We start from the raw sequence: 23752 nt of genomic DNA on the forward strand, positions 1-23752 counted from the left end.
CAGAAAATGCATTGTGTAAAGCAAGATCAAAGTTACAGAAGACATGGTTCAGATCGATATAATTCTGCACACACACTGGGCCACTTAAATCAAAATATATATTTTCAGAAAATACATACTTAAGAAGCGACGAGACAGGGAAAGCAGCAGTCTGGGCCCCTTTCAGAACCACATGCGTACACACTTTTAGGACTGCATTTGAGTGGAAGGTCTTAAATGGATCATTTGAACTGTGCTTTGAGCTAATTTATGTTTGGTATGTGGATTCCCAACACTTATTTATGTACAAGTCATCCAACTTTGGTCACAGACTTTTTCCAAGTACAGTACACATTTTGTTTTGTTCAAGTAAACAATATTGCTTGATGTTTGTGATTTTCTTCACAGTGTGGTATACACTTGAATTCTGCCATGATTAATACCTTTTATTATCTCAAGTACCTATGAAAATGGAGAGGAACCTTGTTTCTTTAAAGATTTTTTAGTCTTTCCAAGGGCAATAATATATTTCTGTAAAATATGATACAAGCAAAATGCACAAAACAAATGCTTTTATTTAGTGTGAGCATTTATAGGTTACGTTTTTTTTAGGTTACTTTTAAAATAGCTTTCCAGAGGTTATACTTGTATCCCAGGTGGCATCAAATGCACATGCTGTCATCTATGGCCCGTGTGTTTTAGGCTCCCCAACCCTGTAAAGGAACACAGCCCAACCTCAGAAGAAGCTGCTAAATTCTAAAAGTGAACACTCACTGATTACAAAACTGCAACTCCAGGTGGCAATTGGTTGCCGAAAAAGGCTGGTAGAGCAGAGTGAAAATCTGCCAGCACCAGGCTGACACACAGTCAAGTGTCCACCATCCAATTGCTTTTTTTTCATCGTGGTCCACTGATCCTCTTTCTGTGCAACACAAGTGTATGTTTCCTACATTGGATGCGTTACTTGGACATACTATTTCCCATTTATTTCCACCAGAGAAACAAGTTTATGTTCCACTTTTTAGGCATACTGAGTCTGTGGATTGTGTGTTGATCTCAGCTAATGAGCACACCGTCTTTGGCGGCAATTCGCTGCCTGTGCACGTGGTCCTGCTCCAGTTCTTCATGACTGGGGTGCCAGAGCCGTGACAGAATGCGCTCCATGTTCAGAGCATACATGGTGTGGGAGGGCATCACTCCGTGGTGAACCTGCAGCAGACAAGTATTACAAAAAAAAAAAAATCTCATGCAAGTGAATTCAAGGCGGGCCAGAATAAATGCTAATGTAGCAGAAATTCTGAAATCAAACGCAATCTGTTCTCCATCAATCTCCAGTTGATTCAAACTATCGCCATCAAAAACCTTCATGAACTGTAAAGGCAATTTTGAAGTAACATTTTAGTCACGTCTGCTGACGTTTGTTGACTGGGTGATGCCAGCTCCAAAGCCAAAATTTTGTGTGGCTTCATGGCAAAAATTTTACTCCAATTCGAAATTGTGGGCACTTGATTTTAGATGTTGCACTGTACTCGGATATGTCACTGCATAAAAATTTTAAGAATCAGGGCTTGACATTAACACGCGCAAACTCACTAAATGCGAGTGAATTTCAATTGTGGTGTGCAATGCCACAACTCCCATTAGCCACTTTGGCAGGTTTAGGTTTTTACATGGACCGATAGCTATAGCCAAAAAAGAAAGTTTATAATTCAAGATTCAAGAATGTTTCTATTTTAAACAGCACTACATTACATGCTTTACAGTGATTAGTGATTGGCGATATGGACAACATTTCCTATCTCAATATTCATGCCGGATAATATTATCACAATGCCCATAATTTGGACTTCGATGCTATACCTGAATAAAATACATAAGCGCACAGGCTCTGTTGCTAAAAAGCACCAAGCAGGTTGCGCTGTGAACATGGCAAAGTACACATCCAGTCTCAGATATTTAACTAAGGTAGGTAAGGATTTAGCCTGGCACGCGCCACAGATGGGCTTCCAACTATTATTAAGGTCTTTCAAAGCATTTTTAAAATGATATTCTCCAAAATCATGTCCTTGCACCGTACGATCTGTTTGTAATTTTACTTAACTACTTTTATTTATTTACATTGCTTTTAAATACTGTATATCTATTTTGGATTGTAAATACTTTGAAATGTTGTACTTCTAATTATGTGAAGCACAATCTTATGTATGAAATGCGCTATATATATATATAAAGCTGCCTTGCCTTAATGCCACCGCGGCACTACAATTCATGCTCAAACTTTTTGCCCATTTTGTGTTTAACACCAGTCTGCCTCCCTTCATCATCTGGTAAATAATGATCGCAACACACCAACTTCAATTCACAAAATTCCCCCTTAACTAGCTAAGCTTCACGAGTAATTAACACGGGTGTAGGAGTCTGACCTGTAAGGCCTCCAGGAGGTCAAACATGGTGACAGGTGGGAGGGCCGTATGGAGGTTAGGAGCAGAGCAAGCTAACAAGTGAACGGCTTGCTGCTCTGCCTCATCTGGCGAGATTTGAGGCGCTGGGCCGGCAGGGAGGGAAGCACTTGGAAGGGGACTCGAGGGGGAAAATAAACAAATGGATCAAATTACAGTGTTACACAAACCCTGATTAAGCGCATTGCTCCTACCATTCCGTGACGCTGTGATAGGCCGCAAGGCTGTTCTTCAGATAAGGCTGCGGCGTGACATCATTGCCAAAGGCGTAGGGAAAATGGCCATCCCGTAAGCGATAGGCTTTCCTTCGGGAAATCACAGCAGTCAAAACGTCTTTCAAATGGTGCTGCAATAAAGCAGAGACGCAAATCAGGCATTGCGCTGTCATTTGCCTAAAAACGCCTTTCAGCAAATCATCAAACCCAATATCGATGTTACAATGCAACGTGACCAAATGTACCTGTACCTTAACAAGTATTAAAATTCCAACAATTTCATTTCTTACAATTATCAAATAAAGACTTGACACAGATTCTAGTATTAATAAACCATATTTTTTTCCACAATAAAGCGCACCGTACCATAAGGCGCAATATCAACAAACGGGTCTATTTTCATAAATAAGGCGCACCGAAATATAAGGCGAATTGCCTTTGTGAAGCTTTTTATGTTAAATAGCTTATTTAATTGTACATTTATTTGACAGTGTAGCGGCAACTTTATCTTTGTCATACTTCAGCAGGACATGAAATTTTTGACTCGAGCCTTCCATCGATGAGCCTCACATAATCCAATGACAACAACAAGGAACGACAGCGTTGGAATTGAACAAAAAGGCTGGCATTTTTATTTGACTTGACTTCCTTTTCATCACAAAAATGAAGACGTCACAAAAACCACAAAACGAACAAGCACGAGTGGAAGCAAGCAAGGGCAGGAACGTTTTTGCTCCATGCCCTCTTTTTCTCTACTACCTTTACATCAGCACCACATTTTTCAGCAGCTACCTGTAGCTTTGCATAACGACAGCTTAGAAGTAGGACAAACTAGTGGAGCCTACATACTTAAATACTCTTAATAAATGTACTGTAAATAAATAAAAGAATAAAATAAACTGACAAATATAAGCCAAACATCTGTTATTGGTCAACTAAAATTACTGAAATGGAGCACAAATAAATGTGCGGTTGGCGCTAGTAGGACTACATTTCCCATGATTCTTAGAAATGAAAGCAGGAAGTAGTTGTAGTTTCAGTATTCCAAAAACATGTACACTTGAGAATGAGACAAACTGAAAAACCTACATCCCGTCGTCGCCCTTCATTGCAAACAGGTGTGGATTCACTACATACTAAAACAGATTTTTGAGCGGCGAGTACCACAACATCATGTCAAGCTTAGTGAGCACAACCCGAATTGTCGACTTCTGACAAAGTTAAAGGATTTTCAGTGTTTCCTTATCGTCCGAAAAATATGGTAAGAAAGCGTAGACAAATCCTGCAGCTGTTATAATTTTTCTTTTATTTTTTTGCATGGTTAAAGAAATGTAGTTCAATTGAACTGATCAACAAATATTTTAATTCATTTTTAAAAATGAATAATAATGAATTTTTTTTTTTTTAAATTCATACAAACGCTCATGGGAAACCAGGTGTTATAGTATCCCTTTCCAACTCACCTCCACGGCACAGGACATTGCACTAACAGCATCCTCTGTGATATTATCCAGGCCCAGCTCAAAGGCTGTCACCATCATGCGGGCTTCCAGTTGACCCCGTGTGGGCAACAGCAAAGTGTGGGCGCTGAGTCGGAGTTCATCATCCTCACCGACTGCCTCCCGCGGGCTGAATGGCTGTGCGGCGCTCAGAGGATTCTGAGGCTGGAAACGATGCTGAAGGACCAAACAGGATGTACACATATAGGTGCCATGAGCAAACTGGTTCTGTTAGTCTGAAACATCACTCATCACATTTTTGTGTCACTCCAGTAAGGAGTGGGGTGTAACTAAACATACACAGGGTTTTAAAATGGAACACTCACATCAAATTTCTGTCTAGAGGAACATTTCTTCTTTCCTTTAGGTTTGCCTGGCTTTGAAGCAGAACCACCTTGCCATTGTAATTGCCCAGCGACCTCTGGAGGGAAAAAATAAAAAACCTTGTGGCAGCTGTGTCTCAACTGCCCATTTTTTTCTCCAGCTAACCTCATATGATAGCTGATTTGACATCATTGCGAATTTGAGTTAATATTTCTATTATATATTAATACTGGCTGGTGTAAACATGTTCTGTACATAGGCAGATCATACAGCTCCAACATCGCATGCGGCAGATAAATAAATGATAAATTCAACTAACCAGGAGTGGAGACAATGATCTGGCAGCGTGTCAGAATTGCCAGGAGGAAGTCATTGTGAACATGGACTGCAGAGAGAAAGTGTGTAAAAGATTAAGTAAGAATGTTGTGTTGGTTTTGGAAAGAAAAAAAAATCCCACCACATTCATGCACAAACCATTTTCCTGTGCCAACAGACGTCGTGCCTCAATATCAAAGTCTTCCTTGCTGATCTTCTGCTTGAACCACAGTTTCAGGTTTGCCCAATAACTGTATGAATAGCAAACAATCAACACACCCATAACTGCCATCGCATTAATTTGAAACGACACGATCAGAGCTATTAATGTAACAATTGTCTTATTAGTGAATCTGCAGGTTACAGGAGTGTAGACTTGTACTGCAAAATAATTACATTAGAGGGATTTCACATGTCCAGACTGAGCAATTTTGCATTTACCAGTACAGCACAATATATGGATGTCTCGTAATAATAAAGTAGCCTGATAATATTTCACACAGGGTGATGTGTCGAATAAAACACACGACGAAGAAAAAACGCAGCCGACGTCAGTGTGAAAGCTAGCCACACACACATTTATAATACAGCTAAGGAAGAGCTAAATGAGTCAAAATTTCTCAAACGACCCACGCAAACCCTCACTAGACGGCAGGTATCTACTCACTGTTTTACATTATCGCCAATTGCATCAGTTAAATTCTTCTTTGCTATTTCAAGCTCGCTAGCATGAGATGCCATAGCGTTCATGGAGCTATGAAATTACGTCATCACCCTGCGACGTGCTGGGGTCAAAACTTTATTGAAAAATATTACCAGTTAAACAACGACGTTTACGACTTGGGTGCAAAATAGTTAGAAGATGTATAACAATATTACGAATCACCATTTCATGTTATTAATATTTACTGTATGATACAAAATAAATCAACTATTGAGGGAAAAGACAATCACTTTTATTTATTTATTCATATTTCAAATGTATGTGCTATGCTGACGCGCGAGAACAAAAAAGCCACGGAAAACATATAAAACCAACAAGCCACTAGATGGTAGCAAAAAATCAGTTTCACTCTCTCTGTCTCTCTGTCGCTCTCTCTCTCTGTCTGTCTCTCTCTTTTTCCTACCATTAATATTTTATCATCGGTTATGTTTATTAGGTAGAAAAATATGCTTTTAAGATTTAGTAAGTCCTATGTGCATATGCGGCATATGCGATCTATGCTCTTTTGCTTTGATTGCAAGTTTTGAATACAACGAATGAATCTCGTAAAGAACACAATGTTTCTTGGCATCCTCTCCTGCTTTTGGAATGTATTATTTATGTTAATATCATACTGCTAAAAAAGTTACGTTTATTATATTCATTTCTTCCTGATACACAACATAAATATCAGTGGTGATGCTCTCAGTAACGTTGTTTCAATATAAGGGAACATTTAAATGATCTCCAGTAATGATTCTTGGCTGCCATCCTGTCCTGCTGTTGGAATGCATTATTTATGTTGTCATTCTAATAGTTTTTGTGCTTTACTGCTAAAATGGATAAATAAAACAGGATTTATTATTTCCTGATGCTCCCCCCAAATATCACGTCAGAGACCTCATCTTAATGGTTCCAGTGGAAAGGGTTTTAACAAAACTGTGTGGAAAAATATCATTTGTCAAATATGTAATGCTGTCTACAGAACAAAGTGTACAACATAGTTGCAGATGTGTAGTACATTTTATTCGACTATAAAATCAGTTTGTTTTCTTTATAATAAGGAACAACTATTTGTGGGATGAGCAGACAATTGAGTATGTGCATTGCACCTGTATGACAGCGCTTCACTGCCTATCTTGAAGTGATATTTTTCTCCTGTTGCTTTTTTTTTAAGCTTCATCATTCGAAAAAGGTGTCTTGTCATCAGTGAGGGTAATCTCATTGCAGAGATGACTTTCTGCTTCCCCAAACTTGTAGAAATCCCGCAGTCTGCGATGGAATTCCACTCTCCAAGATGACAACGCTGGCCCTCAAAGAGCTCTATTCATAATCATTTACAATTTACAATGATTTTATTATTTTTTTTAGCCTATACGGGCTGCCCCGTCAAAGTAGCCTGCCCAGGGCCTTGATCTGTGACATCTGTGATGTCATTTTCAGTCGACAGAAGTGACAAAATGGACGCCCTCTGAGATGGCTAAAAACGGTTGGATTTTGCTCCTTAACTCATATTCCACAAATGCAATATTCAGCCGAATTCCTTGTTTCAACTTGTGAGCTTGCATAGAAGATATTCTTGAAAGTAATGTTTGGGTGGCTGACTTCAACATCAACATTTTTCATCTGTGTTGTCTCATTGGTTGGTCAGAGCAAAACACATCAGTAGTGATTTGAACACATTAATACATTTAATGGTCAGTATCCCTGATGAGTATGATGTATTTTATTTACATGTCATGTCTTTTTTTTTTTTATCGTATTAGATAAATATTGACCCTGATGTACAGATCACAGCTGTGTGCTGTTAGGCTATGTTGTGTTTTTGTATGGCATTGACGGTTTCTATAACTGCAAAGTGATACTGGTGGTCTTCTCATATCAACTCAATTGACCTGATGTTGGATCCGCTTTGGTGTGCTGTCTGTTTACAACCACACTGGCTGCCGTGAAAAGTCTTGGTTGAGGTTGATTGTCATTCCACAAGCAGTATGACCAGGCTGGTGATCAGCACGACGAGGAGTGTATGGTTCTTCCATACCCTAGAGAGGCTCCTGGCCATTTGTTAATTTTTTTTTTTTTTTTAATAGAGAGAATACATTTTTGGCATAGGTAGTGAATATTTGGCAAATTTTACATTTACATGAGTTTGTAAAAAAAAATCATGAAGGTTATAAAATGCATTTTGCATGAAGCATTGTTACAGCAGAAAAATGAATGCTCAACATTTTTGTTTGTTTATGGCTGAATTGAGAAGCATTATGAATCCAAACTAACAAAGTATTTAGTTATTGTTTTCTCTCTTCCAAGTGGTTTGCGGGTTATATTGAATAAACAGTTGACTTGCCAGCATAATGTGTCCTTTGGTGCTCATGAAACCTTCACACAAGCTCTCACACAAACTGTGGAATGGAATTTCTAGTTATTTTGTGCTATTGTTTATTCCAGGGTCCTCCGGTTGAGCGACTAATGCTGACTTTACAGTGTTCTGAGTGTTTACTAGTACTACATGATCATGTCTGGAAACACAATAAACCAGCATGCCCTGTCATGTAACAATGGAAACTGTGAATAACCTCTCACTAACAGACATGTTTCAATATGTGCCTGCTAATAGGCTGCTGAACCTCAAGCAGCACACTTCTCAAGTCTCCAATATTCCTTTGTTTATTTTATCTGGTTTGTATTGGTTGCTTGGTTGACATATCCCTACGATTAAACAAACCCATGTTAAATCAGTCTAATTTTCACAATCTCAGCACTGGCTCGCCGTGTTTCACAGCAACACGGAAAATCACTTGAACAAACTCAGAGTGGAAACTGCATTACTCTGTGGCAGACTGAGCCTCCCCAGATCCTTTCAAATGATTATCCATTTTAAACAAGTGTCTGTTCAGCTTTAAATCAAAAGGGCACATAGGAACGAACATTCTTAGGTGGTTTAACTGCTTGACTACAGGCATAAATTAGTCGTGGGGCTTATTTTCAGTGAAAACAGCTTCACATCCTGTCTGTTGATGACACAAACTTAGCATTTGTGGGCCAATGAGTCACTAACAGATGTAATTCCGCAATGCAGAAGAGAGCCGTAAAGATCCTCCATAACAAGTCTTCCTTGGGTGATGCCATTCCGTTGGTAGAAACACTGAAGTCTCACTAAGTGAGCACTCCTGGAGGACTGTCACTTTTTCAAATTGCTATTGGAATATCCACACAACCACAAGCACCTCTATTACAGAGGACCTTTAGCTGCAGCTCTTACGATGATGTCAAGCCGTTAACCAATTTCTTTAATCTGCCCCGTCCAAGGATTCCACATCGTTTTAGATGCCCCAATTCTACTTAAAACAAACGAGAAGTTTAGTTTCATGAGATTAAATGTAAAATTGGTTTGAATAAAAGCCAATTGCCGGTACATACAATTACAAAATGTACTTTAGAATCTCAAATCAGTGAAACCCAAATTATTCAAGCCAAATTTTGAACTAAAGTGAATTTGTATGGAATCTTGAAAAGGAAAATGGCGAAAATATTTTATTAGTTTCTTTTAGTCTTTTCGGCACTTTTGTGTCATTTCCATCCAGAGGATACCCAACAAACCATCCATCCATCCATTATCGATACCGCTTATCCTCACAAGTGTTGCGGGGCATGCTGGAGCCTATCCCAGCTGTCTTCTGGCAGTAGGCGAGGGACACCCTGAATTGGTTGCCAGCCAATCGCAGGGCACACTAAGACAAACAACCGCACTCACAATCACACCAAGGGGCAATTTAGAGTGTCCAATCAACCTACCAAACATGTTTTTGGAATGTGGGAGGAAACCGGAGTACCTGGAGAAAACCCACGCAGGCACGGGGAGAACATGCAAACTCCACACAGGGAGGCCGGAGCCGGGATCGAACCCACAAACTCTGAACTGTGAGGGGGACGTGCTAACCAGTCGACCACCGCGCCGCCCCCCAACAAACCAAAAAAACGTAAAAGGTTATGAATGATTTTGCACCGATATGCACAAAATGATTAAAAACGTTCGGAAAACACACAAAAAAAAACAATGGCGTGATGAATACTGTGTAAAAAAAATCTAATAAATTATTGTGTTTATATGAGTCATACATGAACTGATGAATTGCTCTTTTCCACTTATCCACAAAAATGTGTTAGCACTCTGAATGAAATGTTATTGTGAAATATATCTGTCTTCTGTCAACTTGCTCCTGGAACAACAAGCATCACACAACCATGAGTGTTGAACAGAACTCCTCTTTTCAATAAAGTCAAGTACAGAATGTTCCAGAACATTGGTCCGACAACTTTCTTTCCATGAAGGTAATCTCTTTCTTCCACTCGATTTAATACAACCATTTATCTGCACGATTCGCATCCACAAGATAAGCTCGGAATTTGCATGCATTTCCGACAAAGAATAAAACGCATGAACAGTAACTGTGCCAAAGTAAATGGCGTAAACGCACAAAGGAGATAATTTGTTCTGCAATAAACAGAAGGGGACCACTAATTTATGAACAATAATAACCAACGTAGCTTTTCATTTATTGTAACGGTTTGCCTGGTGGGCTTGACTTGACCCCTGCAACAAGGCAGCCTATTTTCAGTTTAAGGACCAAAAGCTGGTTGTCTTTCATGTGTCCTATGACTACTCTTGTCCTGTCTAGAAGGATACAAACTTGACTTTCATATCAGCGCTTACCACGCACACTGACCCGTGACGAAAACATACATTTCAAGCAGTTTTGTGTGGAAAGAATGTAAATGTCTGTGTATTTAATAGGGAGCGAGCGGGACTAACTTGGAAATCTGGACTGGTTCCATCCCAATACACCCCCTGATTTTTTTCCTCACTCCATCATGTCTGGCCTTGTGAAATGTGTTTCTCATTGTATGTCTTAGTGCCTATAACTCTTAACTCTGCAAAACAACACGCAATTGCGCGACTGCTACTCCGGGAGCCTCACCAAAACCAAATGTTGGGCAAAACAAACAACACATGTCCATATGTGAGAATGCATACAAAATGACTACTAAATATCCTTTCCTTCAGGACACCAGGCCCTTTTCACTGTTATGATAAGTTAATTGTACATATAAATTATAGTTTCTGCTCATATCACAAAGGTCATATTAAGTGTTAAAAGAAAATGAAAAGCCTTGATTTCAGAGGGGGGGAGTCAAAATAAAGCTATAATTTCCAGTTTCCAGGAACTATGGCACAAGTTGAATCGCAAAAATGTGTGTTTCCTACAAATGTTTATATTGGCGGTGAGGTAGGAAGAGCAGCATTAAGATTTTTAATCCTTACAGCTGCTGTTTGGATGTAGCAGGGATAAGGGAAATAGAATAGAATAGAATAGAATAGAATTAGACATGTTTCAATATCTAGTTGCATAATATTGATTAAACCGCACCTGCAGTTCTTAATTTTCCTTCATATATATATATATATATATATATATATATATATATATATATATATATATATATATATATATATATATATATATATATATATATATATATATATATACATATACATATACATATATATATAAAATTATTGGTTAAAGTAATAATACATCTTATAAATACGCCCCAATCTCCCTATTTATGTTTCTGTAGTGATATGCATGTACATATAAACAGAGCAGTCAAATCTGAAAAAGGAGGGATCGTTATACTGATGTTGATCTGGTTGAACCCTCCTGTCAATGATGACTTTTGACGTCACACTTTAAAACGAGATTCAAGTTTGGTGAGTGGACCAACACAGTCCAGTGTCTCCTCATCCATCTATGGGCCGAATCATCAGGCGGACGGACTTCATGGAGTAGAAGCCTCCACCATAGTCAGCCCAGAAGATCCCGTCCTGGAATTTGCTTCTGTAGACACCTCCGCTGTACCACACGCCATTAAGATTAGCTTGGCCGCAAGCATTGTACCACCAGCCTCCTTTGTGGAAATGGGCACAGTTACCTGCAATGGGGAATTGGGGTAAGAAATGATACACACCATATGAAATTGTCATAGGTGGACATTTTAGAAAATTTTGATCTGATCCTGGCGTGCATTGACGCCGCCATGCTTGCATGATATTAGTGATATTGGCAGGCGAAGGATTTACAATGGAGAGCGGTAATAAAATTAGCGTTTATCATTCAATATTCCGTCCAAGTGAATTCCCATCTCACTTTGATGAAAAAGACATAATGAAATACATGTGCAAGCTTGACAGGTTGGATATTACAAGGGCTTGGACTCGCACCCAAATCCGCATTCGCTATTCTTATTGACGTTAGCGACCGAATGAAGGAAGCAACCTGAATGGGTTACTCACTGTACTTTTAATAAAGAACACATTAGTCCAACAAATGAAAAAATCTGATTTGTTTAAAATGGTAAATGGAATGCACTTACAGTATGCAGCGCATTAACCTCTTCATACGTTTACAAAGCCTAATTCACTTATCTCATTGAAACGTATCAAAGTGTAGCCTACACCGGCGCGTTTACGCAGCGTATCAACCCATGGAAAGGTTTCCTTTTTAGTTTAAAATAGCTAACTTTAACCTCCAGGACCCACGCTCGACCCGGGCCAAAGGCAGACTGGCCGTTTTTTTTTTTGTCTTTGGTCCCGGTTTGAATCCATCTACGTTGTGTTGCACTCGCCTCACCCTAGCTTTGCTTAGCTAGTTCATCTTTCAGATCCAATCCAAGTTTGCAAGCTGCCTTTGATTTGTTGCTATGATGGCATTCAGCTGTCCGCTCAAATGTAGTGCGTACATGAAACACGTGTAGACGTGTAGATACGTCAGACGTCGTGAGATACGACGTACCACCCAAACATTCCGGTCTGCTGACAATTAGCTAAGACTATTCTAACTTGAATGGGAAAATTCATTTTCAACGTTTCCTATCCTGCCAAAATGGTGTCATTGACATTTGGCGCAGTGTATTGTGGGATGCAAGACGTCAACATCAGCAAGTCGTAGTTACTGAACAGCAGATTTAGGTGAGCGATTACATACCTGAGAAGGCATCCTTGTCTCGATCCAGAGTAGTGAACTGTTTGCCGTTGTGGCTGCTGAGGGAGTCGCCAGCATTGCCTCGATAGGTGCCCAACCTTAGACGGTAGCCCTCACTCTCCGGCTCAAGGTGGAAACTACTGTACTGAGCGTACACCTTCTTGTCCATCCAGTCTTCCAGCTCCACCTGTAGCTTGTAGTCGCCCTGACGTCCCAGCTCGTAAATGCCTTCCAGACCAAGCCAGTACTCCCCATCTGTGTTGCCAAACCCGCTCTAGTGGCAGGAAGATTAAAATGACAATTTCAGAACGGTTATGATTATTCTTACACTTTTAAAACTGCTGAGTTAAAAGTAACCCAAATTGGGTGAAGTAGCTAACCCAGTGGGTTAGGAAAATATTTTTATTGTCACACAAGACACAAGAACTAGTTAGAGATAAGAAGGAACACATGTAAATATAGTATTATGTTTGTTGATTTATAACCTGTTCATCATTGTATATATTTTTTACATGTTTCCCTCCAAAATCGTCACCTAAAAAGATATCCATTCAACTACTGAAAAAAAAAAATGTAACTCATAATTTGGCATAATTTGTGTGCCATAGTCATAGAGGTTTCTTATCAGCTCGATGTATATTTTTTCATTGTGAACTTTCTGGGATTATTGTTCTCAAAGAGAGGTTCTCTTCCAATTTCATTTTATTCTTCACAGAATGTCCTCATGGCCCTTCGATTGTGGGGACACTGTCTGCAACAATTTTCTGGCTATGACACAGGAACACAGGCTCCAGTCTATAACTTTTGCGTGCAGAAGATGTGAAAATTTAATTTTGGAAAAGAACCACCAGTCCTTTGAATGCTAGTCCAGTCAACCACTATGGGCCTCGCCAATTACGAGCACTAACGGGAAAACTGGCTTGAACAATCTGGAAGTCTTGCCATTTGCCTCCAGAAAACTTTACTCAGTAAAAATGGTTGAGTTTTGTGACTGTGGATTAGTCAGTGTGACCCCTACCCTCTTGGGCTCTGTGTGTGCGTGTACGCGTACTTGTTGTGGCTTTGTGGGAGAGCACAGAGGCAAGTCAAAGGGAGAGCAATTTTAACTCCCACTTTGACATTCTAATGTTGAATGGAACACTGACTGGCCAACCAAGGCAACAAGCAGTGATATACTCCACCTATTCCTTACGGATCTTTGATGAGAGGGCCCATATATATGTACTGTTATACACTACACCGCCCAGCCATCCGTCCAGGAAGTGACCGCAGTAGTAGCGGTTTTGGAAAGAAACCCCTACAGATTGAGCTGTGGAACATACCTTTCCAGCGGGCCAGCTAATGTTTCATAATGGAAATCTCCAACTAAAAAGCCTTGGGTGAATAACACTGCTGACGCGGCATTATATTTTTACAATGAAAACACAAGGATTCTGACCTATAGGAAATAGTTCCCCCACAAGGTTCCTGCGGGTCTCATAAAGGCAACGCTGGCTGAAGCAGTGTGAGGGTGAGGAAACACAGTCAGTGTAATCACCTTGTAATTTTCCCAGTTCCTGAAGAAGTTAACAGAGCCGTCTTTCCTGCTCAGAATCACAGTCCAGCCTCCGTTGTCCATATCCTGCTCACACCAGACTTGCAGGGACTTCTCTGCCTCGTCAGGTTTGATCAGATACATGCCGCTGATGACGTGGCCGGCCTCTTGTGCCTCCAGGCAGTCTCTGAATGGACCTAAAGAGCAAAAACAACTCAAATGCTCAATATTATCAAAATACATCTATCTATCTATCTATCTATCTATCTATCTATCTATCTATCTATCTATCTATCTATCTATCTATCTATCTATCTATCTATCTATCTAGCTATCTAGCTATCTAGCTATCTAGCTATCTAGCTATCTATCTTCCAAATCCGGCAGTTATCATCACAGTACTTCCAAAAACCACCATCCACATTTTCTCATTGGTTAAAAGGCTTGAAAATTGTGTAAAAAAACAAGGACAGAACTTCGAAGTCGCTTTGGTACATTTCTCAGATCAGAATTGACATTTGCAAAGCAGTAAGTACATTCCTCAAAACTATTTGTACAAATAATAAAACGTCATGATTCCCCTGCAAAAACACATTTTCTCTCTCAAAATCCTCAGTCCATCTCTCAAAAGTAAATATTTGTGTTGTCAGTGCGCAGTCAGTTCCATCAGAACGACAAGTCTTTGCCTCGTTGATGTGCACAGATAAGATCAAGTGCAAATTGCTTAGTCGTGTTTTCAATTTGAGCGTGTACTCTGGAGGTTTGTTCTCATGTAAACTATGACAAATTCAGTATTCTAAATTGAAAGTTACAACTTCGTGGAGGGATGGCGATGCACTGGGGCTAGGGGGTGCTATAGCAGAAAAATTGAAAAACTGAAATGGGAAAATTGTTCTTGCAACACTGTAGGAATTACAGTGCTGTAATTCTTACAAATTGTCATCCACATCAGAATAATTATCTTCACTTGCTATGAGTTATTCCCTTCGTTACACACACACACACACACACACACCCACAAACAAAATTGGCCTGGGAAAACATATGCTTGACATATGACAACTTGTTCATGCATTTTGCATGTCAAGACTTCAGTATATGATGAACTAATGGCAAAATGTTGTGGGGCGTGAGACAATTCAACAGAGACCTATTATCATACACTTTGATCAACATGACATTAGCAATTGATCATTTCAGTCCAGTCTTAAAGCGGAAGTCAACCCAAACAAATTTTTTTCAAGAATATGTTCCCAGCAAGGCCCACTAGTTGAAACATGGCATCCTGATTAATTTTGCGTTTGTGGAACATAAGATAAGCAGCAAAATGCACTTGTTTTTAGCCATCTTCTGTCGACTGACAATGACATCGCAACTACTCGCAACGACCAATCACGGCTGACCTGTTTTCTGAATCTGAGCCGTGATTGGTCATTGTGAGCAGTTGTGATGTCATTTTCAGTCGACAGAAGTGACAAAATGGCCGCCCCCAGAGATGGCTAAAAACGGCTGTATTAACTCTTATTCCACAAATGCAACATTTATCAGAATGCCTTTTTCCAACTAGTGGGCCTGCTGGGAACATATTCTTGAAAAAAATTTGGGTTGACTTCCGCTTTAAGGCTTGGGTGTAATCCATCCAAAATCATCTATTGTGACCATGAACAGGTTAAGTGGTTCACAAAAGAATTTAGATAAATTTCCCCGGGGATATTAAATGAACTGGTGTCCTCTACACTACGCCATCTTCAAGGCATTATAGCACGTTAGCTTCCAGAAGAACCATCCGTCTTTGATAGAACAGCTTCCCCTCACTGGCAGTATAACAAACTGAAATACTATACTAATCTGTTGGAGAAACATAAACAAGATGTGATCTTTGGCTTCGGTGAATTAGGCAGAGTGTAATTTGTTCATCTGCTTAGTTCCTTCAGCTATTACAGTATATCGCATCGTTTGGGTTTTGGATTTTCTTTGAATTGTATGTCTCATTTGGAGATTATGTAGGATCATTCAGAAGACCCTCCAATTTTCATTCCAAATCCCTTGCTGCAACACGGTGAGATGTTTTTCTTTTATGGCGTTCCATACAAAAACATTGACTTTTTGTTGACATCCGTTTGAGTAAACTAACTCTCACAGCCTTACAGAGTAACAGCTGGAGAGAAGCAGAGGAAAGAGGGGCTAATTAGGTCACTTTATGAATTAGTTACCCTCAGTCCTTCCTTAACTACTGTATACAGTATGTCTGCTTTTCATCAAGATAATTCCTCCTGTAGTTTGGGATTTTCAATTACAATCATGTGTGTTACAGTCAACAGGAAAGTAACAATGATATAATAGTAACAGAGTGCATTCACTCCTCTTCATGGCGTCGTTTATGAAACATTAAGCGCTGGATTTGGTATCCCAGAGACACTTAGTGGTTTGAGCCTATCGTGGCACTCTGGGTTTGGTCCATGTCTGCAATGCAATGGAACAGTCTTGAATAGGATCATTTCCATATACAGCTGCACAGAAACCTTACACACTTTATTATTCTTGGGTGAGGGTGAGCTAAATGTGCAAGGAATTTCTGTTGATGAGCAAAATCGAGCTGGTGAGATTTTCTTTGCTTTGCTTTAATTCCCCAGCCTCACTTCAGTCATGACAGCATTTTTATTTCCATACGGGTATGTAGACTTTCTGTTGAGCAAGGAGTCCAACTGCAGCTGAATTTGCAGATCTTTAACCTTTGAAAATGGGGTCACTGGACCACCTGCAGCTGAACTCAAAGTGAGTGTGTGTCATTTTCTTATGGTTGACCGGCAAAGTTGTGAATGCTCTGCAAATGAATGAATAAACCCACAGAAATGCCCATTCATGTGCAAAAAAGGTCAGACATGATGCTTAAAAAATAAGTACACAAAACCTTCCTGCATTTGCACGTTCCTCCAGATCCTAATGGGTCATTTTTTCTTTTTAAGTAAATGCCACATTTACAGAACAGAAAAGTTCATTCATATTGTAATCAAGAAACTCATTGCATCACATCTCAAACTGAGCCGAATTAAATCGTTACCCCGCTGAATCGAACTGAAACTCACCTTCGGCACTAAAGTTTGTCTGAGGGGGTTTCTGGACCTCCAGGGTGCCGCCCGTTGGTGACGGCCCAGAGCGAGAGCCCCTTTCGCGGGCAAAGCTTCCGCTATTATCCCCTCGGATCTCGTTGGTGAAACGCGGGACGTTAACAGGAATGTTCTCAGGCACCACGTGCACCATCGGCGGGCCGAGAGGTGGCGGCTCTTGTCTGCGATCCTGCATCTTCATACAACTTTCTTCCAGAGCTCCTATCATCACCGACTGGTTATTCACCATGGCTGAGAGGGCAGCGTATTTGGCCTCCAGTTCCCTGTAACGGGAGGACAGCCGCAGTGACTCGGCGGTGGCATTAAGGATGCGCGTCTCCAATTGGGCCAGCTCCAGTGAGTTGTCCCTCTTCCTGATGATTTCGTGCAGCAGCTGCATATAGAGCTGGGTCACCCTGGAATTCATGTTCCTGCTCTCTTTCCTCAGCAGCTTCATCTCATTCACCAGGTTGCCGTCCACGTCCACCACCAGTTTCAGAGTCTCCATCTCCCGCCTTTGCTTTGACAGAAGGTCGCGCACCGCGGCCACGTCAAGGCGAGTCACTCGGTCTTTGTCCGGGACAGGACCTCTGGCTGCGCAGATGGGGCCGGTGATCTTCTGCTCGGGAACCAGGAAGGTGTAGGAGCACCTGCTTTTTTCTCCATTGTCCTCTGGAGCTCTTCGTGCCCGGGAGAGGATGGGGTTCTTGATGAGGGCTTCACTGTTGCTCCAGAGGAATAGACCAAACAAAGTAAACAAGCTCCACATTCCAGGTCCCATTCTTTCACTCTTGATTTGTCACCATAGAAAAAAGAGTTCTGTGAAGACAAAAAGAAGTAAAGAACGTTTTGCTTCAAGGTTTTATTACCTTATTGTGAGGAAGTTCCACCCTGTCTCTCACATGTTTCTAATATTTGTGTGTCACTATGCCCTAAGGACACTGTTTGCTATTTTCAACATTCTCATAAGTATTTAAGCTCATTCCTTTTCATAAACGGACTTATATTTTTCCTAAACCAGCTGAGCCCTTTCCAAAATGCTACTCATTAGTGGTTTCACTCTATTCAACCAGTTGATTTCCACTTGCACCGTTAACATAAAAAGTGAAAAATCATACTTTTCGTTTGTGATAGCAAACATCTTGCTGTTAACTGCTAAGGGCTGCACTTGAATGCACATACATTTTGTGAACTAAAAATAATTGCAAAAGCAGTTATGTGAAAGTCAAACTCCAGCTCAATATGGTAAAGTCTTTAGTCTATATAATTAAAAAGCCTTGGAAACACAGGCCCTCTGATTCACTTGTGGTTGACTTCGAGACATGCCACCCACCCACCAAAAATTGTCAAGAATCATATTTTCTGTGCATTTGCTTGTGGGTTTTCTGTAATTATAGCCCTTGCCACATCAGTATCAGGTGTCCGGGTGTGTGCAAGTACTGGAATCTGTTTTTAATAATGAACCTCAGCTTACCTGCACCGGTTTGTGATGAAAATTAGCATGCTGACGGAAAATGAATGTCAGTCTCTTGTGGATTCACAAAGCAAAAGGAATACATTTATTGAGCTACTCAAACTCCTCTCAATGTGTTATTCCGTTTTGGCTGACACTAATTAAAAAAAAAAAATCTGAATTTGTGTAAGAAATAGAGGAAATTAATGGGTTTCAGAAGCAGCGGTGGGAGGAGGAATGACTGATTTATGAATGCTGCGTTATTGAGTCAACTTTTGGCAGGAGCGCGTGTGTTCTTTGGTTCTTGTTGGTTTTGACGGGCTATCAAATGGAGAAGAAGCGGGTGACGTTCAACTATGCGAAAGTAAAAGATGTTTCCCTCCTTCAATAAGCAGGCTTGGCTCTGAAAGTAGGGCTAATGGGACGCCAGCTTTGCGCTGATCTTGGCACGACGGGCCGCATGCATCCAGAAGGCCGTCTGTTGTCTCTATGGCCAAGGTGATAAAGTAGACACTAAAAAATGCTGGGTTGTTTTCCTAACCCACTTGCTGTGGATTTTGAGCACTGGTGGCACTGTGACTGAGATGCATGTGCTGTTTAAGTCTTGTCAATTCTTTCTCATTGCCGCATCCTGCAACTGCCTGTTGTGTTGAAAGTGACTAGTTTCAGAAATTCTGATGTTAACTGCACGTGGAAGTAAGTACATTCTACACGTTAATGCTTTCTGATGTTAGAAAAGTTACTGTTTGATTACTTGGCGGGAAAAAGGAACACGTTAGATTAGCCATTACTTAAAAATGTGCATAATAGTAGTAACACGCGTTGCTACAGTAAGTAACGTGTTACTGGCATCGCTGCTTTTTACCCTGATGAGCTTTTAAAGAGGAAGTCAACCCAAACTTTCTCTTTACAATAATATATTTTATTTGCCTCCACTAGTCTAACCACGGTATTCTGACATTAACGTTGCATTTGTGGAATTTCAGTTAACCCATTAAGGACGGGAGCGCATAACCTCATTTCTACCACTAGCGCTGTTGTGTCTTTCTACCCTTAAAGCCGGGAGAGCGTATATGTCATTTTCTATTTATTATTTAATTCTCAGTCTCTTAACCGATGAAAAGCATCAAAATATACCCGTGACGGTGTTGTGAGTCGTTGGAGGATATCCGGAATTTTTTCGAGCAGTAATGACGGACACCGTCGATCGCGGGAGCTCTACAATGAATAACGGCAATGCGCAATTGTGGACTTTGAACCAGTAGAACCAGTCGAACGTGATATATGGTTAAGATATATGTTTGTAGATTATGACAATATTGACGTCTTTGTAACAGAAAAGGGGATGGTAAATACCACTCGATTTTTTTTTTTAATTAAACGTAGTGCTTCTCTTGCACTGACACCTTATTTTTACCTCTTTAATTGAAACAGTAAAGATGAATAAACTTGAGTCTGTGTGGAAGCCACACGTCTAAGCTCTCAAATTCTTTTGGAATTATGTTTGTGTCTGCTATAGGGGCTGAGACATTAATTATTTTGTAGGTGTTGAATTTCTGGGAAAATTTGAGGTTCTCAAGGGTAATTCCAAACACAGCCTTAGGTTTTGGGGAGCTGTTGAGCCAGGTGCTTTAGGCCTTAATGGGTTAAGCAGCAAAATCCACCCATTGTTAGCCATCTAAGGGGGCTGCCATTTTGTCACTTTTTGTTGACTGAAAATTACATCCGGGTTGCTCAGGGTTCAGATAACAACCAATCACGTCACCTGTTTTCTGAACCTAAGCCCCGAGCAACTGTGATGTCATTTTCAGTTGACATCAAGTGACAAAATGGCCGACCCCACAAGATGGACAAAAACAGCTGGATTTTACTACTTAACTCATATTCCACAAACACAATTTGTTTGTTTTGTTTAGACTAGTGGGGCTGCATAGAACATATTAATGTACCGGTAAAGACAATGTTGGGGTTGACTTTCCCTTTAAAAACGTAAAGGCACTGCACAGCCTACTTCTCAGTGGAACTCATCCAAACAAGTCCAACTAGGAGTTCTAACAAATGCCAAAAAGGGAGAAATAAATGAGCTCAAGACACAGACAGAAGGTTTGGTTGGATCATTCCTGTGGTCTCCTCTTGATGTGTGTGCTTACTGATGAGTCTGCACCACAGTTAATGGGAGAGATCCCAAAGCATTACAGAAGCTCAAACTGCTGCTAAGCAAGAAATAATACTCTTTTGTCAACGTTACTGGAAAAATATGCTCTCCTTCATGTCAAGTTTTTGTGTGTGGTTTGAATCACAACAACTTAGTCATTGAGGGAAAGTGTCCACACATGTACATACATTTTAAAAAACTCCCTGCGGCTGTCATATACGGTAAACAATAATCTGCTTGTTGTACGGCATTATAAACTATCTGAGGGCAAGGAAAAGACACTTTGTGGAAAATGGGCCATGTGTCAGAGCTCCAAAACGCCTTGGCACTGTCAGTCTGATAATTTCACCCACAGGGTACTTTTTCACGTCTTTCTGCAATCATCACTCGGTCTCCCGTCTCCCCGTCTCCGAGCTCCTAATATGAATCTCACAAGGAGGCTGTGGCCTGACAGCAGCGACAGTGTTTACACAGAGTTTACTCACTCCAGGGCTGTGAATCTCATTGGAATAGCTTACCTACACAGCCTCCTCGCTGTCATTCACGCCTGCTAGGCCTTCACGGAGCCAGCTGCCTTCCTTTCCCGGTGCGGGAACCTTTTGCGCCATATCAATCCAGCCATTGCAAATAAACATGCCAAACTTTACAAGGGTTGCTTCTTCTGACCATTGGCTGACTCAGTTCCAGCGAACATATGGCACAAAATATTATTTTCCAGACAATCCTGTTTTTCACATCAAACTACCTTGAGGTTATTGACTGTGCCAATTATCCCCAAGTTGTTGTTTTTTTTTCTTTCTTGGAACAGACGGATTTAATCAGAGTCTGTTTGGGTCCTGAGGGATGACATATGAGCTTTGTACATACTGTTTAATGATGAGGAGGTCCAAAAGCAGACATGCAGAAAGAATGTCAAAAATAAATATAAAGACTTCCTTCAACAGAGGCTCCTGACCTTTGAATTACTTAGCTCATAGCGGCGGCTAAGGATGCTATGGATATGAATTCTTTGAATTTATTTCACACTACTATTTGAGAATGACCTCTTACCTCTCTTGGTTGTCAGTGGTCCAGCAGATGCAGGTTGAAGGATGCAAGTCAGGATTTTAGTTGCGTTGAGCTGTCATAGCCTCCATGCTCTCCTCACGCTCCCTGAGTCTTTACTCTCATTGACAATGAAGGCCCGCTCACAGTCAACCCGGCCCGGTAGGAGAACACCAGAGGGTGGTCCATGTGCAAAAAGAGGGAGGCTGATGCTTTGGTTTCCTCAATAATAGGCTTGGCCCTGCCTTCTTGCACTGATGTCATGTCAAATTTTGGAGAGCAGGAGCCACTCCCCCTTATGAAAAAGTTTGCACACAATTAGAAAAAGGTGAATAAAGAATTGTGTCGGTGGGCTATGAGACTGTGAGTGGTGAAAAGTCACACTTGAAATCAATCTAGCGTACTAGATTCGTAACACTGTGTATCATCCTTTTCTCCTTCTTCCTTTTTGCATGATTGTCACCAAAGTGAATGCATGATGTTCACAGTCCGGTAGTTTGAGGATGGTCATCAGAGGTCTGTTTTGGATTTGTTCTGGCCATAAATGGCATGCGTGCGGATCATGCGGCGGCCCAAAATGCAATTGGCAGCTGTGTTTATGTGCTCATGAGGACAATGAGTGGCGGGAGACAGGCAAGAAGAACGCCCCTTGAGCTAAATGTTTTGAGACGGGAAGGAGGCTCGGGCTTTGATGCATGGGGAAGCTCTGCATGGGGAGACGTACTTAACCATGTGGGAGGACAGCTTTGCTTATGATATTCACGACAGGATGTTTTTATTTTTGTAGTGTGCGAGTGCATGGAGTGTGGGCGCATGTGCGTGACCCACAAAGGGGATACGTTTGTTTATGTGTGTGAGTGATTGAGAATGATCTTCACATGTTGAATGGACAAATGTTGAAAAGTAAAAGCAATTAAATGTGTGTGTTTATGTTAACATTTTGACTATATGCATTGATGAAATATTAGTGTCTGTTCAAGAATGACGTGTCACAGTTCTGGGGAAATGGTAGAAACTCAGCAGACTTTTCATTCGGTGCACCTGTGCAATTTATTGAGATTCAATACAAGAGCCATAGCAAAATGTACACCTTTGTTCAAACCCAAAACCTCAGAACAATTTAGTCTTTAGCCTCTTCCTAAAATGGGTTAATTAGAATTCATGTATTCATTTTCTATTTGTTTATCTCATTACCTAATTGGTTAATTAAAGATTTGTAAACCACACAACAAAGATAGCAGTCTAATAAACCATTTTACATACGACATCAGCAATTGCTTTTATTTGATGAAATAAGGTTAGGTAATTATAATTCCATTAATTATTACATCAATGAAATATAAAACGATAATGAATGATTGTTTTATTATTGATCTACTCTTTTTTTGGTAAAAATGTTTCATGTCATCTATGAATGACATGGGCCATCTAAAAATCAAATTGGGAACTTAATCGCACAATAACTAACTAACTAACTAACTAACTAACTAACTAACTAACTAACTAACTAACTAACTAACTAACTAAATTGAATAAAATAATCCTAATCCATAGCTAGATCACTCACACAAAAAGGTGGTTTTGGACAATTATTAATCATTGTCATACTTTATTTACTGTAGGTACATGAGTATAAGGAATTTATTTGATGCTACGCTTGTATTGGATCTGCTTGAATTGTGAAGCCATATTTAATATTTTTGCAATTATGGATATAGATTCTTATTTTAAGATACTTTTAACCTAACAAATACATTAATTTCATAATTTAGAAGTTTGACTGCATAGCCAGAAAAAAAAAAGATGTAAAGCTACGTTTACTTGATCAATACTTTCTCCACAATTATTGACAGGTACTGTCCCTTGTTTTTACTTAACACGTATACGTGTGCTTGTGCAGGGGTCAGAAAGATTGTCTCAAA

The 23752-nt window shown here is 40.3% G+C and overlaps 2 protein-coding genes and 1 long non-coding RNA gene across 4 annotated transcripts; 1 reads left to right on the forward strand and 2 right to left on the reverse strand.

Moving 5' to 3' along the window:
• Window positions 1-534: 534 nt before the first annotated feature.
• On the reverse strand, window positions 535-5580 carry tada1 (transcriptional adaptor 1). 2 transcript variants are annotated; one of them, XM_086042085.1, is made up of 9 exons: window positions 5459-5580; window positions 4951-5042; window positions 4796-4861; window positions 4479-4573; window positions 4117-4329; window positions 2633-2784; window positions 2403-2559; window positions 1053-1188; window positions 535-692 (listed from the first exon to the last, which is right to left on the reverse strand). In XM_086042085.1, exons 1-9 carry the CDS (start codon window positions 5539-5541, stop codon window positions 658-660), a joined length of 1029 nt encoding a protein of 342 aa, XP_085898211.1. In that variant the 5' UTR covers window positions 5542-5580; the 3' UTR covers window positions 535-657. The 2 variants fall into 2 exon arrangements, with proteins under 2 accessions (XP_085898211.1, XP_085898212.1); XM_086042086.1 differs by having other exon boundaries at window positions 535-1188.
• Window positions 3760-4604, forward strand: LOC147141001 (uncharacterized). Its single transcript, XR_015088262.1, has 3 exons — window positions 3760-3914; window positions 4168-4360; window positions 4520-4604. It is a non-coding gene; the product is annotated as an uncharacterized LOC147141001 (long non-coding RNA).
• A 5499-nt stretch (window positions 5581-11079) lies between the features above and the next one.
• On the reverse strand, window positions 11080-22014 carry LOC147141002 (angiopoietin-related protein 1-like). The gene is made up of 5 exons (XM_086043114.1): window positions 21837-22014; window positions 17158-17997; window positions 14075-14268; window positions 12541-12811; window positions 11080-11488 (listed from the first exon to the last, which is right to left on the reverse strand). Exons 2-5 carry the CDS (start codon window positions 17957-17959, stop codon window positions 11298-11300), a joined length of 1458 nt encoding a protein of 485 aa, XP_085899240.1. The 5' UTR covers window positions 17960-17997; window positions 21837-22014; the 3' UTR covers window positions 11080-11297.
• Between the last annotated feature and the right edge of the window lie 1738 nt (window positions 22015-23752).

The sequence above is a fragment of the Filicampus tigris genome, chromosome 10 (assembly GCF_054856515.1).
Source record: "Filicampus tigris isolate MCC_2025a chromosome 10, RoL_Ftig_1.0, whole genome shotgun sequence".
Lineage (NCBI taxonomy): Eukaryota > Metazoa > Chordata > Actinopteri > Syngnathiformes > Syngnathidae > Filicampus > Filicampus tigris.

Coding starts and splice junctions, on each gene's coding strand:
- tada1 (XM_086042085.1), bottom strand. CDS start 5,541: ATGAACGCTATGGCATCTCATGCTAGCGAGCTTGAAATAGCAAAGAAG. Junction 5,043..5,458: donor ATTGGCGATAATGTAAAACA/GTGAGTAGATAC, acceptor CTATTCATACAG/TTATTGGGCAAACCTGAAAC. Junction 4,862..4,950: donor TCTGTTGGCACAGGAAAATG/GTTTGTGCATGA, acceptor TTCTCTCTGCAG/TCCATGTTCACAATGACTTC.
- LOC147141002 (XM_086043114.1), bottom strand. CDS start 17,959: ATGGGACCTGGAATGTGGAGCTTGTTTACTTTGTTTGGTCTATTCCTC. Junction 14,269..17,157: donor GACAAACTTTAGTGCCGAAG/GTGAGTTTCAGT, acceptor TTTGCTCTTTAG/GTCCATTCAGAGACTGCCTG. Junction 12,812..14,074: donor GGAACTGGGAAAATTACAAG/GTGATTACACTG, acceptor TCCTGCCACTAG/AGCGGGTTTGGCAACACAGA.